The sequence below is a fragment of the Salmo trutta genome, chromosome 14 (assembly GCF_901001165.1).
Source record: "Salmo trutta chromosome 14, fSalTru1.1, whole genome shotgun sequence".
NCBI lineage: Eukaryota > Metazoa > Chordata > Actinopteri > Salmoniformes > Salmonidae > Salmo > Salmo trutta.
The window spans coordinates 8,142,224-8,161,624 of NC_042970.1; the positions used below are offsets into that span (position 1 = coordinate 8,142,224).

A 19,401-nucleotide genomic window follows, 5' to 3' on the forward strand; every position below is an offset into this window, starting at 1 on the left:
ATAAAGAGAATCAATATTAAAGTCATTTCAATAAACCTTTATTTGCACTAAAATCAAGTATTTTATTCAAAAAGGAACAAATCAAAACCGTGATAGGCCACATTTCAGTTCAACTATGTATTTGGGCAACACTTTCCACAAAATCGTCAAACATTGGAAAAGGGGGGGGGGGGGGGGGGAGAAAAGAGGATACCTAGTCAGGTCTTCCACATTTAATCCAACTAATCTGAATCAGAGGTGTGGTATGTGATATGTTTCTCTCACTGCTTGCTCATCACGAGATGTAGCAGCAACCTATAGCCAGTAGACTTCAGACACACCACCAATACTATTCTTGACTCAACCTCCCATATGAAACCATGAAGGCTTGACTATCTGAACTGGTGGGAGTAAACATGGGAGAGGATATAGAATTCAGGCTATACCATTAGCATGTAACAGGAGGTAGATGAGGAGCAGATTAGTCAGCCGTTGTATAAAGGAATCCAACTTAGATGATCTACTATATTAAAATGCAGCGATACACTTCCATCTCCATTAGACGCTAACCTGGTCCCAGATCTGTTTGTGCTTTTGGCCTACTCTTGTCGTCATTGTTTAACATTGCAATTCCATAAGTTGTGGGTAAGAGACCATGAACAGACTGGCACACGGGCTAATGAGATGGTCCATTTCAGACATTATGAGCAACCAGTTCAGAGAAGTGATATTATCAATTCATTGAGGGGCCATTTGACACGGTTTTACGAGAGCAACCAGCTACTCAAACAACTTAACTTCTGACATCCTAAAATTACCTATTTTAAAAATCACAGTAATCTATTCACAATTTCAAACAGGGTTTTGTGAGGTCTGACAAAGAAAAAAAAATTCAAATGGTAAATGTAATTCCAAAACTCAAAATAACATTTTGCATTTCAGATGTTAAGCAATCACAATTTAAAATGTCCATCTTTTAACAGTTATCAGATGACTCTTCAAAAAAAAAAAAAAAAAAGGCCAATTACTAAACACAAAAATGACAAGACACATGGGCTGGATCTTGTCAACTTGCCAATAAAAGTACACAAGTCTCCAATTTGAGAATTCATGTCGTTAAATGTCCACTTTTCAATGTCCAAAATTAGACTTCATTCAGGCCAAGACTTCTTCAACGGGGGGGGGGAGAAACATTTTTGGTTGACGACAAAGTACTAGCTAATGAAAAGGCAACCAAAGCCAATCATTGTAGATGTGGCAACTAAAAAAAAGTCAATGAGGCTACAGTCAAATGGGGGTTGTTGTAAAATGTATTTTTCCCTTTCGCAGAGTATCTCTCTAGGCATTTAACAGCAGAGCAGGTGGGTGTCTGACCATCCAAATAAATAGCCAGTGTAGCCAATCAAGAGGACATTGAGGACTATATGGGATATCTTCAGGGCATTGGGACAAATGATCTAGGGCTATGTGGGATATCTTCAGGGGGCATTTAGGAATGAACAGACCAGATAAGACTATGGCGCTGTGGGGGGGGATAAATCTCAATTCCAATTCCCACATCATGGGTAATTCTGGGTCAATCAATGGTCACTTCCCTTGACCACCATCGGTTGGAAGATGCTTCCACCCTCCGAGGTGGATGTCATATGATCAGGGTCTAGGTCGTTGCCATGGAGAGGTCGGTCTGGGAGACGGTCACTTCCCCCCAGCCATGATTTTGAGGTACTGCAGTGCATTGTGGGCTGCGCTGGCGCGGGCAGCGTCCTGATTGGGTGCGAAGCCGTGGCACACTGTGATTGGCTGAGTGGATAGCTCTACCAGACACTGGCACAGTCCGCTCAGACTGCGCTCCTCTGGAACAACAAGGAAATAAGGAAACCCACATTAGTTTCATACAATAAAGACATCACAGCCTGGCCACGTATTCACAAAGAGCTGGTTTAGGATCAGTTTAGTATATTTTTTTACCACGTTTTTATTTTTGTAACTTTTAGTTGGGGAGGGTTATAGGTACATTATCCATTTCAATACGATAAAACTGCCACTCAAGAAAATATATATTTCTTACTGTTAAATTAATAGTACATTCAGTATAAAACAGGAAAACAAAAGTGGACCTACACACCCAACCCCAGAAACCATGTTTCCATCCTTCCCAACACCCCTAGCAACTAGGGTTTGCTCGTCAGTCACACTACAGACCTCTCCCGGCAACCAGAGAGAACCCTCCCCATACCACCCTCTCCCGGCAACCAGAGAGAACCCTCCCCATACCACCCTCTCCCGGCAACCAGAGAGAACCCTCCCCATACCACCCTCTCCCGGCAACCAGAGAGAACCCTCCCCATACCACCCTCTCCCGGCAACCAGAGAGAACCCTCCCCATACCACCCTCTCCCGGCAACCAGAGAGAACCCTCCCCATACCACCCTCTCCCGGCAACCAGAGAGAACCCTCCCCATACCACCCTCTCCCGGCAACCAGAGAGAACCCTCCCCATACCACCCTCTCCCGGCAACCAGAGAGAACCCTCCCCATACCACCCCTTCACTGTGGTACTATTTTCTATTTGTTGGGCTTTATGGATTGTTTATTTGTATGTGTGTGTGTGTGGGGGGCTTTAGCCAAGATGACAGTTTACTGAGTCAAGTATATCAGTCCTTTCTGGAGCCCAGTGGCATTTTTGATCACAAGGAAAAATATATAGACAGGGATGTGATCGTAGATAAACGCTCCTACCGCAGACACTTTAAAAACAGGAATCTATACGTGAATTGGCCTCAGTGATGAGGGGGATATTATTTACCTATGTCGAGGTAGCTGACGTCAAAGCGCTGCTCCTCTGAAAGGTCGTGTAGCAGAGAGCAGAAGTCAGAGCTGGGCATGCCCAGAGGGTGGCTCCTCAGCTGCAGAATCTTCTCCCCAGCAGAGTTCCTCAGAGAGTCCCAGGTACAACCCAGACCTTTACACTTCCCTGCCTCCACCCTGCTGCCCATGTTCTGCCCACCAGAGGAGACAATGGTACCATGAGAGACGCTCAGGCAACCTCTCACATTCATTTAACAAGCATTTCGCTACACCCGCAACATCTGCCAAACGTGTGTATGCGACCAACAATATTTGATTTATTTATACAGGAAAGTCTTAAGAACAGACACTTATTTGCAACGATGACCTGTCAGGAAGCGAGCACAACAGCAATATTGTCTCAGAGAGGCCGTCAACAGGTCGCTGTCTCACCATGATAAAAGTGTCGTCCTCAGGCTCAGTCTCGTGGCTGCTCCTCAGGTCTACAGGAACATCATGGATCCTGGACAACATCTTAGCTGCTGCATTCCGCTTGGCTAGCTTCTTCGATGTGCCACTGCCTGTGGGACAGACAGGCTGGATGTTCGTACTAAGACACATAATTGCTTCATGTAACAGTTTCCCCAAACATCTTCTAAAAGTACCCCCCAGCCATTCCATGGATTCTATTCCAGAACAAGCACGCCTGATTTCACTTCCTGGTTAGTTGACCAATTGAATCATGTTGCTACACAAGGGCATACAATATACCTAATGTGTAATGTAAAAAAACTAATCCATGACATATTGAAAGGGCAGAACCAAAGTTATATTTACCAATTTCAACGAATCTCTCGACCCGGCACGTCATGGTGAACTCCTTGCGGTGGGCAGGACCCGACTCTTGGGTCACGGTGTACTCTGGCAGACGCCAGCCTTTCTGAACCACCAGCTCCTTTCAGTGAAACACACAAAGTCATGTATCCATAAAGTGGGAGATTCATTTACCTTTACATTTTTGCTTCACAATTAACGCCATTATCCTCTGTAAAGGTAGGAGGGTTTGGGAGAAGAGAGGATTTGGGAAAAGCGGTTCGGAGATTGACTGACACAGTATACATCTATAGCCGGGCTCTCCAACCCTGTTCCTGGAGAGCTACCCTCGTAGGTTTTAACTCCAACCCTGTTCCTGGAGAGCTACCCTCGTAGGTTTTAACTCCAACCCTGTTCCTGGAGAGCTACCCTCGTAGGTTTACGCTCCAAACAAAGTTCTACAATTTTTTTAAAATCAGTTTATCATCCAGCTATTAGAATCAGGTGTGCTAGATTAGAGTGAAAACCTTCAGGAGGGTAGCTTTCCAGGAACAAGGTTGGAGTGAAAACCTACAGGAGGGTAGCTTTCCAGGAACAGAGTTGTAAAATCCTGATCTATACATACAGTGTATTCGGAAAGTATTCAGACCCCTTAACTTTCCCACAGCCGTATTCTAAAATTGATTAAATTGTTTTTTCCCCCCCATCAATCTACACACAATATCCCATAATGACAAAGCCAAAACAGGTGTAGAAACATTTTACTGAAATATCACATTTACACACCTACTCATTCCAGGGTTTATTTTTTACTATTTTCTACATTGTAGAATAATAGTGAAGACAAACTATGAAACATATGGAATCATGTAATAAACAAAACAAAAAAGTTAAAAAATGTTCCATATTGACTGACCTTCATGTCAAAGTAATTGACTGTAATTAGTCTTTGCTTATTTGAGCTGCTCTTGCCATAATATGGACTTGGTAAAACACCAAATAGGGCTATCTTCTGTATACCATCCCTACCTTGTCACAACACAACTGATTGGCTCAAACACATTAAGGACAGAAATTCCACAAATTAACAAGGCACACCTGTTAATTGAAATGCATTCCAGGTGACTACCTCATGAAGCTGGTTGAGAGAATGCCAAGAGTGTGCAAAGCTGTCATCAAGGCAAAGGATGGCTACTTTGAAGAAAATAAAATATATTTTGATTTGTTTAACACTTTTTTTTGGTTACTACATGATTCCATATTTGATGTGTCCAAACTTTTGACTGGTACTGTAAGTATTCAGACCCTTTACTCAGTACTTTGTTGCAGCACCTTATGCAGGAATTACAGCCTTGAGTCTTCTTGGGTACGATCACTACAGTGAGGGAAAAAGTATTTGATCCCCTGCTGATTTTGTATGTTTGCCCACTGACAAAGAAATGATCAGTCTATAATTTTAATGGTAGGTTTATTTGAACAGTGAGAGACAGAATAACAACAAAATCCAGAAAAACACATGTCAAAGATGTTATAAATTGATTTGCATTTTAATGAGGGAAATAAGTATTTTACCCCTCTGCAAAACATGACTTAGTACTTGGTGGCAAAACCCTTGTTGGCAATCAGAGGTCAGACGTTTCTTGTAGTTGGCCACCAGGTTTGCACACATCTCAGGAGGGATTTTGTCCCACTCCTCTTTGCAGATCTTCTCCAAGTCATTAAGGTTTCGAGGCTGACATTTGGCAACTCGAACCTTCAGCTCCCTCCACAGATTTTCTATGGGATTAAGGTCTGGAGACTGGCTAGGCCACTCCAGGACCTTAATGTGCTTCTTCTTGAGCCACTCCTTTGTTGCCTTGGCCGTGTGTTTTGGGTCATTGTCATGCTGGAATACCCATCCACGACCCATTTTCAATGCCCTGGCTGAGGGAAGGAGGTTCTCACCCAAGATTTGACGGTACATGACCCCGTCCATCGTCCCTTTGATGCGGTGAAGTTGTCCTGTCCCCTTAGCAGAAAAACACCATGTTTGACGGTGGGGATGGTGTTCTTGGGATCATAGGCAGCATTCCTCCTCCTCCAAACATGGCGAGTTGAGTTGATGCCAAAGAGCTCCATTTTGGTCTCATCCGACCACAACACTTTCACCCAGTTGTTCTCTGAATCATTCAGATGTTCATTGGCAAACTTCAGACGGGCATGTATATGTGCTTTCTTGAGCAGGGGGACCTTGCGGGCGCTACAGGATTTCAGTCCTTCACGGCATAGTGTTACACCAATTATTTTCTTGGTGACTATGGTCCCAGCTGCCTTGAGATCATTGACAAGATCCTCCCGTGTAGTTCTGGGCTGATTCCTCACCGTTCTCATGATCATTGCAACTCCACGAGGTGAGATCTTGCATGGAGCCCCAGGCCGAGGGAGATAGACAGTTCTTTTGTGTTTCTTCCATTTGCGAATAATCTCACCAACTGTTGTCACCTTCTCACCAAGCTGCTTGGCGATGGTCTTGTAGCCCATTCCAGCCTTGTGTAGGTCTACAATCTTGTCTCTGACATCCTTGGAGAGCTCTTTGGTCTTGGCCATGGTGGAGAGTTTGGAATCTGATTGATTGATTGCTTCTGTGGACAGGTGTCTTTTATACAGGTAACAAACTGAGATTAGGAGCACTCCCTTTAAGAGTGTGCTCCTAATCTCAACTCGTTACCTGTATGAAAGACACCTGGGAGCCAGAAATCTTTTTGATTGAGAGAGGGTCAAATACTCATTTCCCTTATTAAAATGCAAATCAATTTATAACATTTTTGACATGCGTTTTTCAGGATTTTTTTGTTGTTATTCTCTCTCACTGTTCAAATAAACCTAGCATTAAAATTATAGACTGATCATTTGTCAGTGGGCAAACGTACAAAATCAGCAGGGGATCAAATACTTTTTCCCCCTCACTGTACCTGTATTTGGGGAGTTTCCCCCATTTCTCTCTGCAGACCCTCAAGCCATGTCAGGTTGGATGGGGAGTGTCGCTGCACAGCTGTTTTCAGGTCTCTCAAGAGATGTTAGATCGGGTTCCAGTCTGGGCTCTGGCTGGGCCACTCAAGGACTTGTCCCGAAGCCACTCCTGCATTGTCTTGCTGTGTGCTTAAGGTCATTGTCCTGTTGGAAGGTGAACCCTTTCCCCAGTCTGAGGTCCTGAGCAAGTTGTCATCAAGGATCTCTGTACCTTGCTCTGTTCATCTTTGCGTCGATCCTGACTAGTCTCCCAGTCCCTGCCGCTGAAAAACATCCCCACAGCATGATGCTACCACCAACAATGCTTCACCGTAGGGATGGTGCCAGGTTTCCTCCAGGTGTGACGCTTGGCATTCAGGCCAAAGAGTTCAATCTTGGTTTCTTCATGGTCTGAGAGTCCTTTAGGTGCCTTTTGGCAAACTCCAAGATTGGTGGAGTGCTGCAGAGATAGTTGTCCTTCTGGAAGGTTCTCCCATAGGAACTCTGAAGCTGTCAGAGTGACCATCGGGTTCTTGGTCACCTCCCTGACCAAGGCCCTTCTCCCCCGATTGCTCAGTTTGGCCAGGCAGCCAGCTCTAGGAAAAGGCTTGGTAGTTCCAAATTTCACCCATTTAAGAATGGAGGCCACTGTGTTCTTGGGTACCTTCAATGCTGTAGACATTTTTGGTACCCTTCCCCAGATCTGTGCCTAGACAATCCTGTCTCGGAGCACTACAGACAATTCCTTCGACATCAGGCCTTGGTGTTTGCTCTGACATTCACTGTCAACTGTGGAACCTATGACAGTTTTGTGCCTTTCCAAATAATGTCCAATCAATTGAATTTACCACAGGCGGACTGCAATCAAGTTGTCGAAACAAGGTTGATCAATGGAAACAGGATGCACTTGAGAAATGTTGAGTCTCATAGCAAAGGGTCTGAATACTTAAGTAAATAAGGTATCCGTTTTTTTTATTTGTATTCAATTTGCAAAAACATTTTTTTCTAAAAAACAGCTTTCGCTTTTCATTATGGGGTAGTGTGTGTAGATTGATGAGGAAAAAACTTAAGTCTTACTCTAAAATGGATTAAATTAACGTAACAATGTGGAACAAGTCAAGGGGTCTGAATACTTTTCGAATGCACTGTGTACATATGTACACACATTAATAGCAATTAAGCTTTATTGAGTTGAAAGGGGTTCAAAATGTAGTTCTGAGAGGCCTGAGTTAATCTGTAAAATGACCTCAGGATGCATCTCACCTGCAGAGCTCCCACAGGGTTACATTCTGACTGCTGAGACGTGCCGCTTCCTGAAGTCTTCATCTCTGACGGAGAACTGGGGAAACAGCAGAGGAAAAAAAAACGTATTTACACCACACTGACCAAGAGCACACGATCTATCACAATTATAAAATGGTTGGTCAACTTTACCAAAATAAGAGGCACTTGTCTACAGTGTTTTTGCGTCCTGGCTTCCAATAGACAGCCTCGCCACATAAGCCAATTATCACTGTGTTCAACTATTCATTCTCATTTTCTCTCACCTGTCCCCATCCAAAGGCTCTTCCACCCCAATAAACCCTTCTCCCAATCCTTCTCCCAGCACCACTGGTCCCCCTAGTCCTCCTTTCATCATCTTCAGGGCGGCCTCTGCTGCCTTGTGTTTGGCAGCCTTCTTGCTGGGCCCCTGGCCGGTGCAGCTGATCTCTCCCACGGACACGCGGAACGTAAAGTTGGGTTGGTGCGCCTGGCCCTCGGCCTTGAGCAGGTCGTACACTGGGGTGTTACCTGGAACAAAAGGATTGGTAGTGTTGCAGCACAGACACTATTGAGTGTAACACTTGAGATCCTACCATGCTACTACCATAGAGATCCTATTAAATTACTAGAGGTGTTATGTCAAACCCTACAGTTTCAGAATGCGGTGAAAATGGCTGCCATATTGGCAGACATTTTGAATTCAGGCTGTAACAAAATGTGGAGTAAATCAAGGGGTGTGAATACTTTGACGGCACTCGTTATAAATACAATTCATACGGGTTTTATACCATTTATACCCAGCTGTCACTAAAAGTCACTAAAAGTGACAGCAATTACAACAGATGAGGGCCCAGACTTCACTATTTTTACGTGGGAGCACCTTTAGTCAATAGCCTGCATTTCAACCCGGCCAACATCTACTTAACACCAAAAGGCAGTGCACGCATTAAGACGGGGACCGTTCCCTGTCGGTTCTCCCGGAACAACTGGGGAAGGAGCCTGCATTCTTCCGTCTCCCTCTTTGATAGTGTAAGTACTGGGAACCAATGTCCGGGAACAGGAGGTGGATGTCTCAGCTATTGACAAGTGTTGGTCCCTCTGCACTGACTGCAGTGGCCCATGACTAAGCCTGCTCTCCTCTCCCTGGTGAGTAACATGAACTTAGGTTTTCCAGATGGTTGATGATGTGTTGTCAGTCAGCGTTGTAGTTCTGCAAACAGTTGCTATAGTTCAGGTATTACATTAGCTGCATCAAACTGGCTAGCCAGGTTGCATGTCTCTTCTGCCACTCTGCGCTCCAACTTAAGCCCCTCCTTTGGCAGTACGTCCAACCCGACTTACAACCGCAGACCACGTGTAGCCACACCAGTCCAGGACCTCCATATCCGGATTCTTCACCTGCAGGATTGTCTGAGACCAGCCACCCAGACAGCTGATGAAACCGAGGAGAATTTCTCTTAAATAAAAGCTATTTTATGGGGAAAAACTCATTCTGATTGGCTGGGCCTGGTTCCCAATTGAGTGGGCCTATGCAGTCCCAGGCCCACCCATGGCCGTGCCCCTGCCCAGTAATGTGATATCCATAGATTAGGGCCTAATGTATGTATTTTAATTGACAGAACTCAGTAAAATTGTTGAAATTTCATGTTGCACTTATATATATTTTTGTTGTTGTTCAATATAAAATAGGTGTATTGAATGCTGCATTAGGTGGACTCAAGGAACAAAAGCTACAAGTCCAACAGCTTTTTGTACCATTCCAGCTCCAAAGATTCTGTGCAGCCAATGAGGACTTCAGGTTCTATAGCCAGTTCCACTCAGAGAAGATCTTCATGGTGTTCTGGGAGTCCATTTCCCCCTCTGACCTCCAGGATGACTCTACTGGTCCAAGGCCCAGAAGACTGGAACGGGAAGCGTAACCCCAAGCCCCAACAGGAAGCTGCCACTCATGGACAAGATATTTCTGTAATTCTGTCGAGTAGCAGCTGGGCTGGAGAAGGTGTTGGCGGACATCTTTGGCGTGAGTGTCCCTTCAAATGAGCCGCATTATAATAAACCTGAACCAACTACCTGCATCTTGTCTCGGACTCTGCGCCCATTTAGATGCCATGGGATCAGTTCCAGGTGTACTGTCCTGAGGTCAGAGTTAACCTGGACTGCACAGATCTGAGATGTGCCTGATTGGGATAGCACCTCGTTGAGGAATCACTTTTGTAATCCAAACTTTTCACTGATCAGGAGATCATGCGTCTCTCTGGAATCCTCGAGCCTGGTGATGGATGCATGGAAGACGAGGGGTTCATCAGAGAGGATGCTGTCAGATGTGGGGGCAAGGCTCATCATTCCCCCATTGAAGAGAGCAACTCAGCTAACGTGGAAGGACAATAGCGAATGCAAGCCATTGCACGTCAGTATGCTAGTAGAGAGTACTATATCTGGGACAAGATTATCCCACTCACTCTGGTAGGCTGTCAAATCAACTGTGGAAGAACTGCTGTTTAATGGTGAACTACCAGGGACCTCTGGATCTCAACGGTGATCAGCCAGTGTGAAAACATGCTCAAGCACGGCAGTGCACACCAAAAAAATAATAATGATTTTAGTTCAATTAATTAGATCATGATAACAGCTTTAAACCTGTGTACATCTGGGTTTTTTCATTTATTATTATAAATTGATCTGATCACAGACAAGATATGAATTTGGGATCATTTTGATATTGAATATGTACTGATAAATAGGTTTTATTAAGTGTTTTGGGATGTAGTGTTTGATAAAGAGAGAACTTCACTTGGAAGATTTTATTCAATAAATACATTTATTATGTGACATGTAAGTTATAAAATAAATCACAATGAAATCAGTAACTCACTCTAATTCAATGTTAATTGCATTTACATTAAGTCATTTAGCAGACACTCTTATCCAGAGCGACATACAGTAGTGAGTGCATACATTGATACTTTTGTGTACTGCTTCCCCCGTGGGAATGGAACCCACAACTCTGGCGTTACGAGCCCCATGCTCTACCACCTGAGCCACACGGGATAGACAAAGAAAACAATTCAATAAAAATGTAATCCCTCTACATACAATTTTGATGTGTAGAAGAAGTCAGGTTCCTCTCATCTCTGCTACTAAAGAGTCATCTCTCCAAACTCTCTCTACTGTAATGTCACTTCTAGTGAAGTCATACCAAACTAAACCGGTTACAGGCAGTTGGCCCTGGACTTGCTAGTGATATTTGTGACTGTTTGAGCTTGGCCTGGCCATTGACAAACTGCTTCACATCAGTTACACTCAACATCAGGCACTTGATCTCAGCTAGCCTGAAGGGCCGCGCTGCAGAAGGGCCATAAACTTTCCCATCATGGTTTGCCCCGAGATGGGTTGCATCTGGGTGCACAACGAAACCACAATGTTTGACTGAGACATCGACTCATTCAGAGTAGTTCTGGAGAACCTCCGGCTTAAGCTCAAGATCCCTTCACATAGCTTCGGTTTGCCGTTCACCTTAAAGCATTCTCATGGCTAGGGCCTGGCTAGATAATTCCCCACGCATGTGGCATGCCTCCCTAAACCGGCTAGCAGTCACACGTGGTTTCCTCATTTCCTTCCATAGTTGATAGACAAGACTGCTCGACTGTGCCCTTCTCAATAGCAGATGACAATGCTGGTGACACCTTTAAGCTCTCCAAGTGGTAAAACTGAGTGCAAGTAGTGAATTACTGTACAATTTACTTTATTTTACTGAGAGCTGGAGGAATACAGGAGCATATCTGGGTGTTTTAGAATCTCTCTGGTGACAGTTGGGGGACAATGACAGCACTGACCCATGGAGCATTGGACCAAATCTAGAGTCAACCAGAATCATTTCCTTCCGAGTCCATGCAGTAACCATGGCAATGGCAGGCTGTGGTCACATGTTCCTCAAACTTGGTCCAGCAGGACACAGTAATGTCAGGAAGGGGCCCTGAAACACAGACAAGGGATGAGTGGCAACCAAGATCGTAAAAAACTTTAGTCCAATCAATTTCAACACGAGTGAAGGCAACTTGTGAGCGTAAACAGGGACATCCTGGGGATGCGAACTTGTTTAAAAGACAATTTAACTCACAGGGAATGCTTGGTAAAGAGTAGAGGTCGACCGATTAATCGAAATGGACGATTTCAAGTTTCCATAACAATCGGAAATCGGTATTTTTGGACGCCGATTTAACTAGGCAAGTCAGTTAAGAACACGTTCTTATTTTCAATGACGGCCTAGGAACGGTGGGTTAACTGCCTTGTTCAGGGGCAGAACGACAGATTTTTACCTTGTCAGCTCAGGGATTCAATCTTGCAACCTTACGGTTAACTAGTCCAACGCTCTAACCACCTGCTTTACATTGCACTCCACGAGGAGCCTGCCTGTTACGCGAATGCAGGAAGAAGCCAAGGTAAGTTGCTAGCTAGCATTAAACTTATCTTATAAAAAACAATCAATCATAATCACTAGTTAAACTAGTAATATCATCAACCATGTGTAGTTATCTAGCCTGTCCTGCGTTGCATATAATTGCTTAGGTACACGTTGCTCCAACCATAAACATCAATGCCTTTCTTAAAATCAATACACAAGTATATATTTTTAAACCTGCATATTTAGTTACTATTGCCTGCTAACATGAATTTATTTTAACTAGGGAAAATGTGTCACTTCTCTTGCAAACAGAGTCAGGGTATATGCAGCAGTTGGGGCCGCCTGGCTCGTTGCGAACTGTGAAGACTATTTCTTCCTAACAAAGACAGCCGACTTCGCCAAACGGGGGATGATTTAACAAAAGCGCATTTGCGAAAAAAGCACAATTGTTGCACGACTGTACCGAACCATAAACATCAATGCCTTTCTTAAAATCAATACACAGAAGTGTAGATTTTTAAACCTGCATATTTAGCTAAAAGAAATCCAGGTTAGCAGGCAATATTAACCAGGAGAAATTGTGCCATTTTGCGTTCATTGCACGCAGAGTCAGGGTATATGCAACAGTTTGGGCCGCCTGGCTCGTTGCCAACTAATTTGCCAGAATTTTACGTAATTATGACATAACATTGAAGGTTGTGCAATGTAACAGGAATATTTAGACTTAGGGATGCCACCCGTTAGATAAAATACGGAACGGTTCCGTATTTCACTGGAAGAAAAAACGTTTTGTTTGAGATGATAGTTTCCGGATTCGACCATATTAATGACCTAAGGCTGGTATTTCTGTGTGCTATTATGTTATAATTAAGTCTATGATTTGATAGAGCAGTCTGACTGAGCGGTGGTAGGCACCAGCACGCTCGTAAGCATTCATTCAAACAGCACTTTCGTGCGTTTGCCAGCAGCTCTTCGCTGTGCTTCAAGCATTGAGCTGTTTATGACTTCAAGCCTATCAACTCCCAAGATTAGGCTGGTGTAACCGATGTGAAATGGCTAGCTAGTTAGGTGGGTGCGCGCTAATAGCGTTTCAAACATCACTCGCTCTGAGACTTGGAGTAGTTGTTCCCCTTGCTCTGCATGGGTAACGCTGCTTCGAGGGTGGCTGTTGTCGATGTGTTCCTGGTTCGAGCCCAGGTAGGAGCGAGGAGAGGGACGGAAGCTATACTGTTACACTGGCAATACTAAAGTGCCTATAAGAACATCCAATAGTCAAAGGTATATGAAACACAAATCGTATAGAGAGAAATAGTCCTACAATAACTACAACCTAAAACTCCTTACCTGGGAATATTGAAGACTCATGTTAAAAGGAACCACCAGCTTTCATATGTTCTCATGTTCTGAGCAAGGAACTTAAACGTTAGTTTTCTTACATGGCACATATTGCACTTTAACTCTCTTCTCCAACATTTTGTTTTTGCATTATTTAAACCAAATTGAACATGTTTCATTATTTATTTGAGGCTAAATTGATTTTATTGATGTATTATATTAAGTTAAAATAAGTGTTCATTCAGTATTGTTGCAATTGTCATTATTACAAATAAATAAATCGGCCGATTAATCGATATCGGCTTTTAATGGTCCTCCAATAATCGGTATTGGCATTGAAAAATCATAATCGGTCGACCTCTAGTAAAGAGTGGGTTTCATGCCACTCCTGCCTGATGTCCTTGGCTTCCTCAGAACCATTTCATCCATGGGCTCTGGTCAACTCCCCTGGTTAAAAAAAATAAAATAAAAATATTCAGGATGAATTTTTAACTATGTGCAGTAATACGAGTTCCCAAAAAATGCAAAATGGGTGTTCTCTATGACAATATGAAAAATTCTCACATTCAAAACTCATCCGAGTCCTTGGCCCATGCCACAACTGCAGTACCTCTGACACGGTCTTCAGCCCCATTGTGGTGTAGTGTGCAGTCTGGAAGAGTAGAGCCACCATATTGCACAAAGCGCCCTCAGCTGAACAAGATAAGCCATTTTTACGACGACAGGCTTCTTGGGTGCTTGCAATGTAATCTAAAATAACATGTGGAGGGGGGGGGTTTTGATAACGTGCAGCAGCAAGGTCATGTTTGCTTCTCTTCCAATTCTCACATTAAAAAACAGAACTGACCAACTTTAATATAGAACATGTTATTGTTATCCAGCAGATCAGTAACAAAGGAACTAGGACTACGGTGAACAGACAGAGAGTTTGATTATTTTGAACAAAATTACAGGTAAACTGTAACCACTGCAACACTAAGCAATTAAACTGCCTATCGTCTCTCTGGTAACCTGCAGTGACTTGAGCTCCTCATTCATGTGACACCTTGCCCATACTACCACTGCCCCCTCCTGGTCTACCATGTTTCACAATGCATATTCAGAAGAACAGAGCAGGAAAGAACTTTAGGTGACAAACATTAAATTGATGTATGCAAGTAAGTTACCATTGCTACTCTTAACGTTACTGAGATGGCTCTAGCTAGCGAGAAACAAATAGATTACAGTGGCTGGCCAAATAGCTAGCTAACTTATTAACATTAACTAAGTTTGACAAATCTTAAGTAACGTTAGCCAATTCATGTTAGCACTAACCAATTTGGTAACGTCTTAGCTATCGTTAGCTAGCTATCTATCTATCTATCTCAACTGGTCACTTCAAGTACTAACTTACCTTGATTGTTGAAGATATTCTTTGTGGAAGAACTTGTATCCTTTTTATGAAGTTCAGATCTCTTCGCCTGGGAATGTTCGTGAACGATAGTCAAATCACTAACGCCAAACTTGGGCACATTGAGCAGTGACTGGGTAAACTCCAATGTTTGAATTTCGCAGAAGACTACAGACAACTGGGTATCGTCACACACTGCTTGGCGTGGAAGGAAGTGGTCTTTTGGGGGGGGGGGTGAAAAATGCCTATTGACTCACTATATTGTTTTGAATGGAATGTTGGCATCTTGTCAGTTCATTTAATGAAGTTATAGAATCATTCCTCTGAAACTGGCTGACTAGCTAGCTAACAAAGAGTGCAGATAAATTCTTAAAATGCATTATTTTACACAATATCTTATTACAGCACTGGTAAACCAGGGTTGACCAACTCCCTGACCTTCATCCCATCATAAAAAGACAGGCCATGTCCATTCTAGTACTCAAAGTCCTAATTCTATGGCTACTACAGTATAAAATATAGATATTTGACTAATGACCAGCAGGTACCTGTATTGATGCAGTGTGTTAATTCTATTAAATAAGCAGATGATAAACCAGTCCATTTGGTATAGTTGTAGGTAACTAGCTAAGACAGAACAGAATGAAACCTTACCCAGACTCTGAGACAGAAGAGGAAGCATTCCTAGACCATCTCTGCCTTACCTATCCGCGTTCCATACTCCTGTAGCAGACTGATGGGTGTCTTGCCGGGGTTCACAGCCAGCATTTGCTCAATACTGAGGACAACAAGATGGAGAGATTAAATTGTCATTCAGCAGTTCAGAGGAACGATATGTTATGTTTCTCTCCGAGGAACTATGACATGACGTGATTGACAGGCAGACAGGAAGTCTTGCATGTGCCGATGCACGACTAACAGGCAGGTAGACAGAGAGACACTTGTTGGCTAGCTGGGAGGTTTGTTAGCCAACAGATCCGACCCACTTGCAGCTGCACATGGGTCGAACAGCACTCTTGTATTAAGACATGCTGGAGCCGGCATGAGATATGGCTCAGGAAAACATACATCAATCCAGGGATAAGAAACTCGCTGTACTCCGAATTGTCCCATTATCCCAACCAAGATTGAATGACTGCTTGTTTTCAACTAACACTCATTCAATCTTATTGATGTAACTGTTGGTATAATGGGACAATTCGGAGTATGCATTTTACCATCTCTGGATTGAGGTACGTTTCCCCGAGCACCCCACCGGCTCCGTAGTTTCTTATTATACACAGGAATGCTGTCCGACCCTAGTGCAGCTGTAAGCAAACGGGTCGAATCTGCTGGCTAGTTAGCTAACTAACTCAAGACAGTTTATTGGAAAAGACCCTGGTCTTGAACTACAGAATGCAATTCTTAAAATGCCTGACATTGAATTGTAAATTAATCTATCGGTTTACTTTGCTACATAACTAACACTTTGTACTTCGAGGACATTTAGTTAGCCAAGCTAGGTGAGATGCTGGACCGCCTAGCTAGCTACATATGCTAGCTAGCCATCGCTACACGCTTACCTGGAGCACCCAGAGTTTATCTTGCAACTGCCCGGTGTTGTCTCGTCGTTCATTCCCTATCGACAGAGATGAAGCCAATGATTGCAAATCCCCCCCCAACAAATACTGACACTTGATTTCATGAGCTAGCTAATATTTTCCAAGTCAGTGTAGGCAGCGACATGTGAAGAGACACCTCGCTCTCCCCGTCCCACCAAAAAAACCCAGCATCTGTTTGGCGAATTTTATGACGTCGTCAATGCGCGCCGGGAATCATTTCAATCTCGACCGTTCATTGGTCCGCTAGACTCTGACGATTCGCTCGTTTTACACGGCGGCGTGTCCCGTTTCGGGGTAATGCAATTTTTACTAATATTACATTTACCTCAAGGGGGCAGCAGACTGATTAAAACATTTTATTTTTTTAATGAACTTTACAGCCGAGGACGAGTGTTTTGCGGCCCCAGTCCTTTGGGGCCTCAGGGGCTCCTGGTTTCAACTTTGGCTCTCACTCCTCCTTCTCATCCCACAACATGGAATGGAAGTGATGATGATTGAGATACATCGTTGCTAACTGAGTGAACTAAAGAAAGGAAGTATATATTTTAACTTGAATTTAGTCAAACTAACCACCATATAAAAAAAGACACATGACACTCGACTTTAGTTTCACAATACAAAGCCATAATCTATCAGTCTTTCTCATGGTTGATTTGAGTCGGTTGAATCTAATGAGAACCCCTTTCATTCTTCATTCTCTCTCTTTTCCGATAATATTTGGATATTATGGTGAACATGTATTGGATCCTCTTATGGATATTCAAAAATCTACTTTGTTACACAAGGGTGCGTGCTCAGCCCTCCAACTCAATCATCAAGTTTGCAGACGACACAACAGTGGTTGGCCTGATTACCAACAACGACGAGACAGTCTACAGGGAGGAGGTGAGGGCCCTGGCGGAGTGGTGCCAGGAAAATAACCTCTCCCTCAACGTCAACAAAACGAAGGAGCTGATCGTGGACTTCAGGAGACAGCAGAGAGAGCAAACCCCTATCCACATGGATGGAACCACAGTGGAGAAGGTGAAAAGCTTCAAGTTCCTCGGCATACACATCACTGACAATCTGAAATGGCCTACCCACACAAACAGTGTAGTGAAGAAGGAGGCTGAAGAAATTTGGCTTGGCCCTAAGACCCTTGGCCCCTAAGACCCTCACAGATGCACCATTGAGAGGATCCTGTCGGGCTGTATCACCGCCTGGTATGGCAACTGCACCGTCCGCAACCGCATGGCTCTCCAGAGGGTGGTGCGGGCACACTGCCTGCCCTCCAGCCGAGCCACGGCCTGTTCACCCGGCTATCATCCAGAAGGCGAGGTCAGTACAGGTGTATCAAAGCTTGGACCGAGAGACTGAAAAACAGCTTCTATCTCAAGACCATCAGACTGTTAAATAGCCATCACTAGGCAGCTTCCACCCAGTTCCCTTCCCTGAACTTAGTCACTGTCACTAGCCGGCTACCACCCGGTTAATCTACCCTGCACCTCTGTTGCGTTTATATTTTAGTTCAGTATATATATTTTTACATTTATACTCTGACTCCAACATTGCTCGTCCTAATATTATATTCCTTAATTCCATTATTTTATTTTTTAGATGTGTGTGTTTTGTCGTGTGTTGTTAGATATTACTGCACTGTTGGAGCTAGGAACACAAGCATTACGCTACACTCGCAATAACATCTGCTAAATATGTGTATGCGACCAATGACATTTGATTTGATTTGATTGATACGTTGTGTACAGCTGTACAGCTGTGTATGTGTCTATGGTTTTTTGTCTTGGCTGTGTGTGTACTGTAGTGGTATTTTGTAGTGGGTTGTAGTAGTGTTGGGTGTATGTTATTATAAATATTTAGAGGGTGGGTTGTAGAGTCTGGTCTGCCCCTGTATATAATCCCCTGCAGTAAAGTGGGGGGGAAGGCATCAGCAGTGGTCTCCCATGGAGTAATAGGTGTGAGTGAGGATGTCACCACAGCCCAGCCCAGCCCCAGCCAAGCCCAGCCCCAAGCCCAGGCAGAGAGCACCACAGACAGACGAGGGGGAGGGGAGTGGTAGGGGGAATTGGAAACATATGGATGGGCCTGAGTGCTGTCTGCTCTTTCCTGGCCCCTCCTCCTCTGTCTGGTCCTTAGCCTCTCATTCCTTCTCCAGTCCAGACAGTGGCCGAATGTACCTCATATGTCCAGTCTACAGTACCTTGGTAGAAACAATTTATTTTCCTTTGCACTCACATCCAGACCCAGGGACACAACAGAAGCATTAGAGGCCACTGAGCCTTACGATTCAGTGTATGAATGTCTCACAGACACACATCCAGCTGTTTCCTTCCTCCATGCACCTCGGTTGGACTGCGAGGTAGCAACACCATTTCATCTCTTCCTCCACACTCACATCCAGGCACACTAAGACAAGGTCCTCCTTTGAGTTAGGTCCTCCCTGTCTCTATGTTGTTTTGTTATTCTTTAACTTCTTATGACCCAACTGTAGGAAACTCTAGGAATATCTTCTTTAGTAACAGCTTGACTACCAAAACCCAACACTACCCACCACTGCCACTCCAAGGATAACATCAAAATACTCGCCACATCACTATTGCAGAAAACATGAAGTGACAAGAAAGCCCTTTCAAAGTTTCATATTAAAGCAATTACTGGGGAAAGGACTGGGAATATTTCTGTGCTCGTGTGTCTTGAGTGTGTGTTTGATTCTGCATGTATAAGATGTGTGTGTGTCTGTGTGTCTGTGTGTCTGTGTGTGTGTGTGTGTGTGTGTGTGTGTGTGTGTGTGTGTGTGTGTGTGTGTGTGTGTGTGTGTGTGTGTGTGTGTGTGTGTGTGTCTGTGT

The 19,401-nt window shown here is 43.9% G+C and overlaps 1 protein-coding gene across 2 annotated transcripts; it reads right to left on the minus strand.

Annotated features, from left to right (window-relative positions):
- Window positions 1-21: 21 nt before the first annotated feature.
- On the minus strand, window positions 22-16,720 carry tarbp2 (TAR (HIV) RNA binding protein 2). 2 transcript variants are annotated; one of them, XM_029774332.1, is made up of 8 exons: window positions 16,520-16,720; window positions 15,662-15,735; window positions 8,115-8,358; window positions 7,831-7,906; window positions 3,604-3,721; window positions 3,220-3,347; window positions 2,786-2,978; window positions 22-1,832 (listed from the first exon to the last, which is right to left on the minus strand). In XM_029774332.1, the coding sequence occupies exons 1-8, from the start codon at window positions 16,570-16,572 to the stop codon at window positions 1,675-1,677; spliced, it is 1,044 nt and encodes a 347-aa protein (XP_029630192.1). In that variant the 5' UTR covers window positions 16,573-16,720; the 3' UTR covers window positions 22-1,674. The 2 variants fall into 2 exon arrangements, with proteins under 2 accessions (XP_029630192.1, XP_029630193.1); XM_029774333.1 differs by having other exon boundaries at window positions 15,612-15,735; window positions 16,520-16,570.
- Between the last annotated feature and the right edge of the window lie 2,681 nt (window positions 16,721-19,401).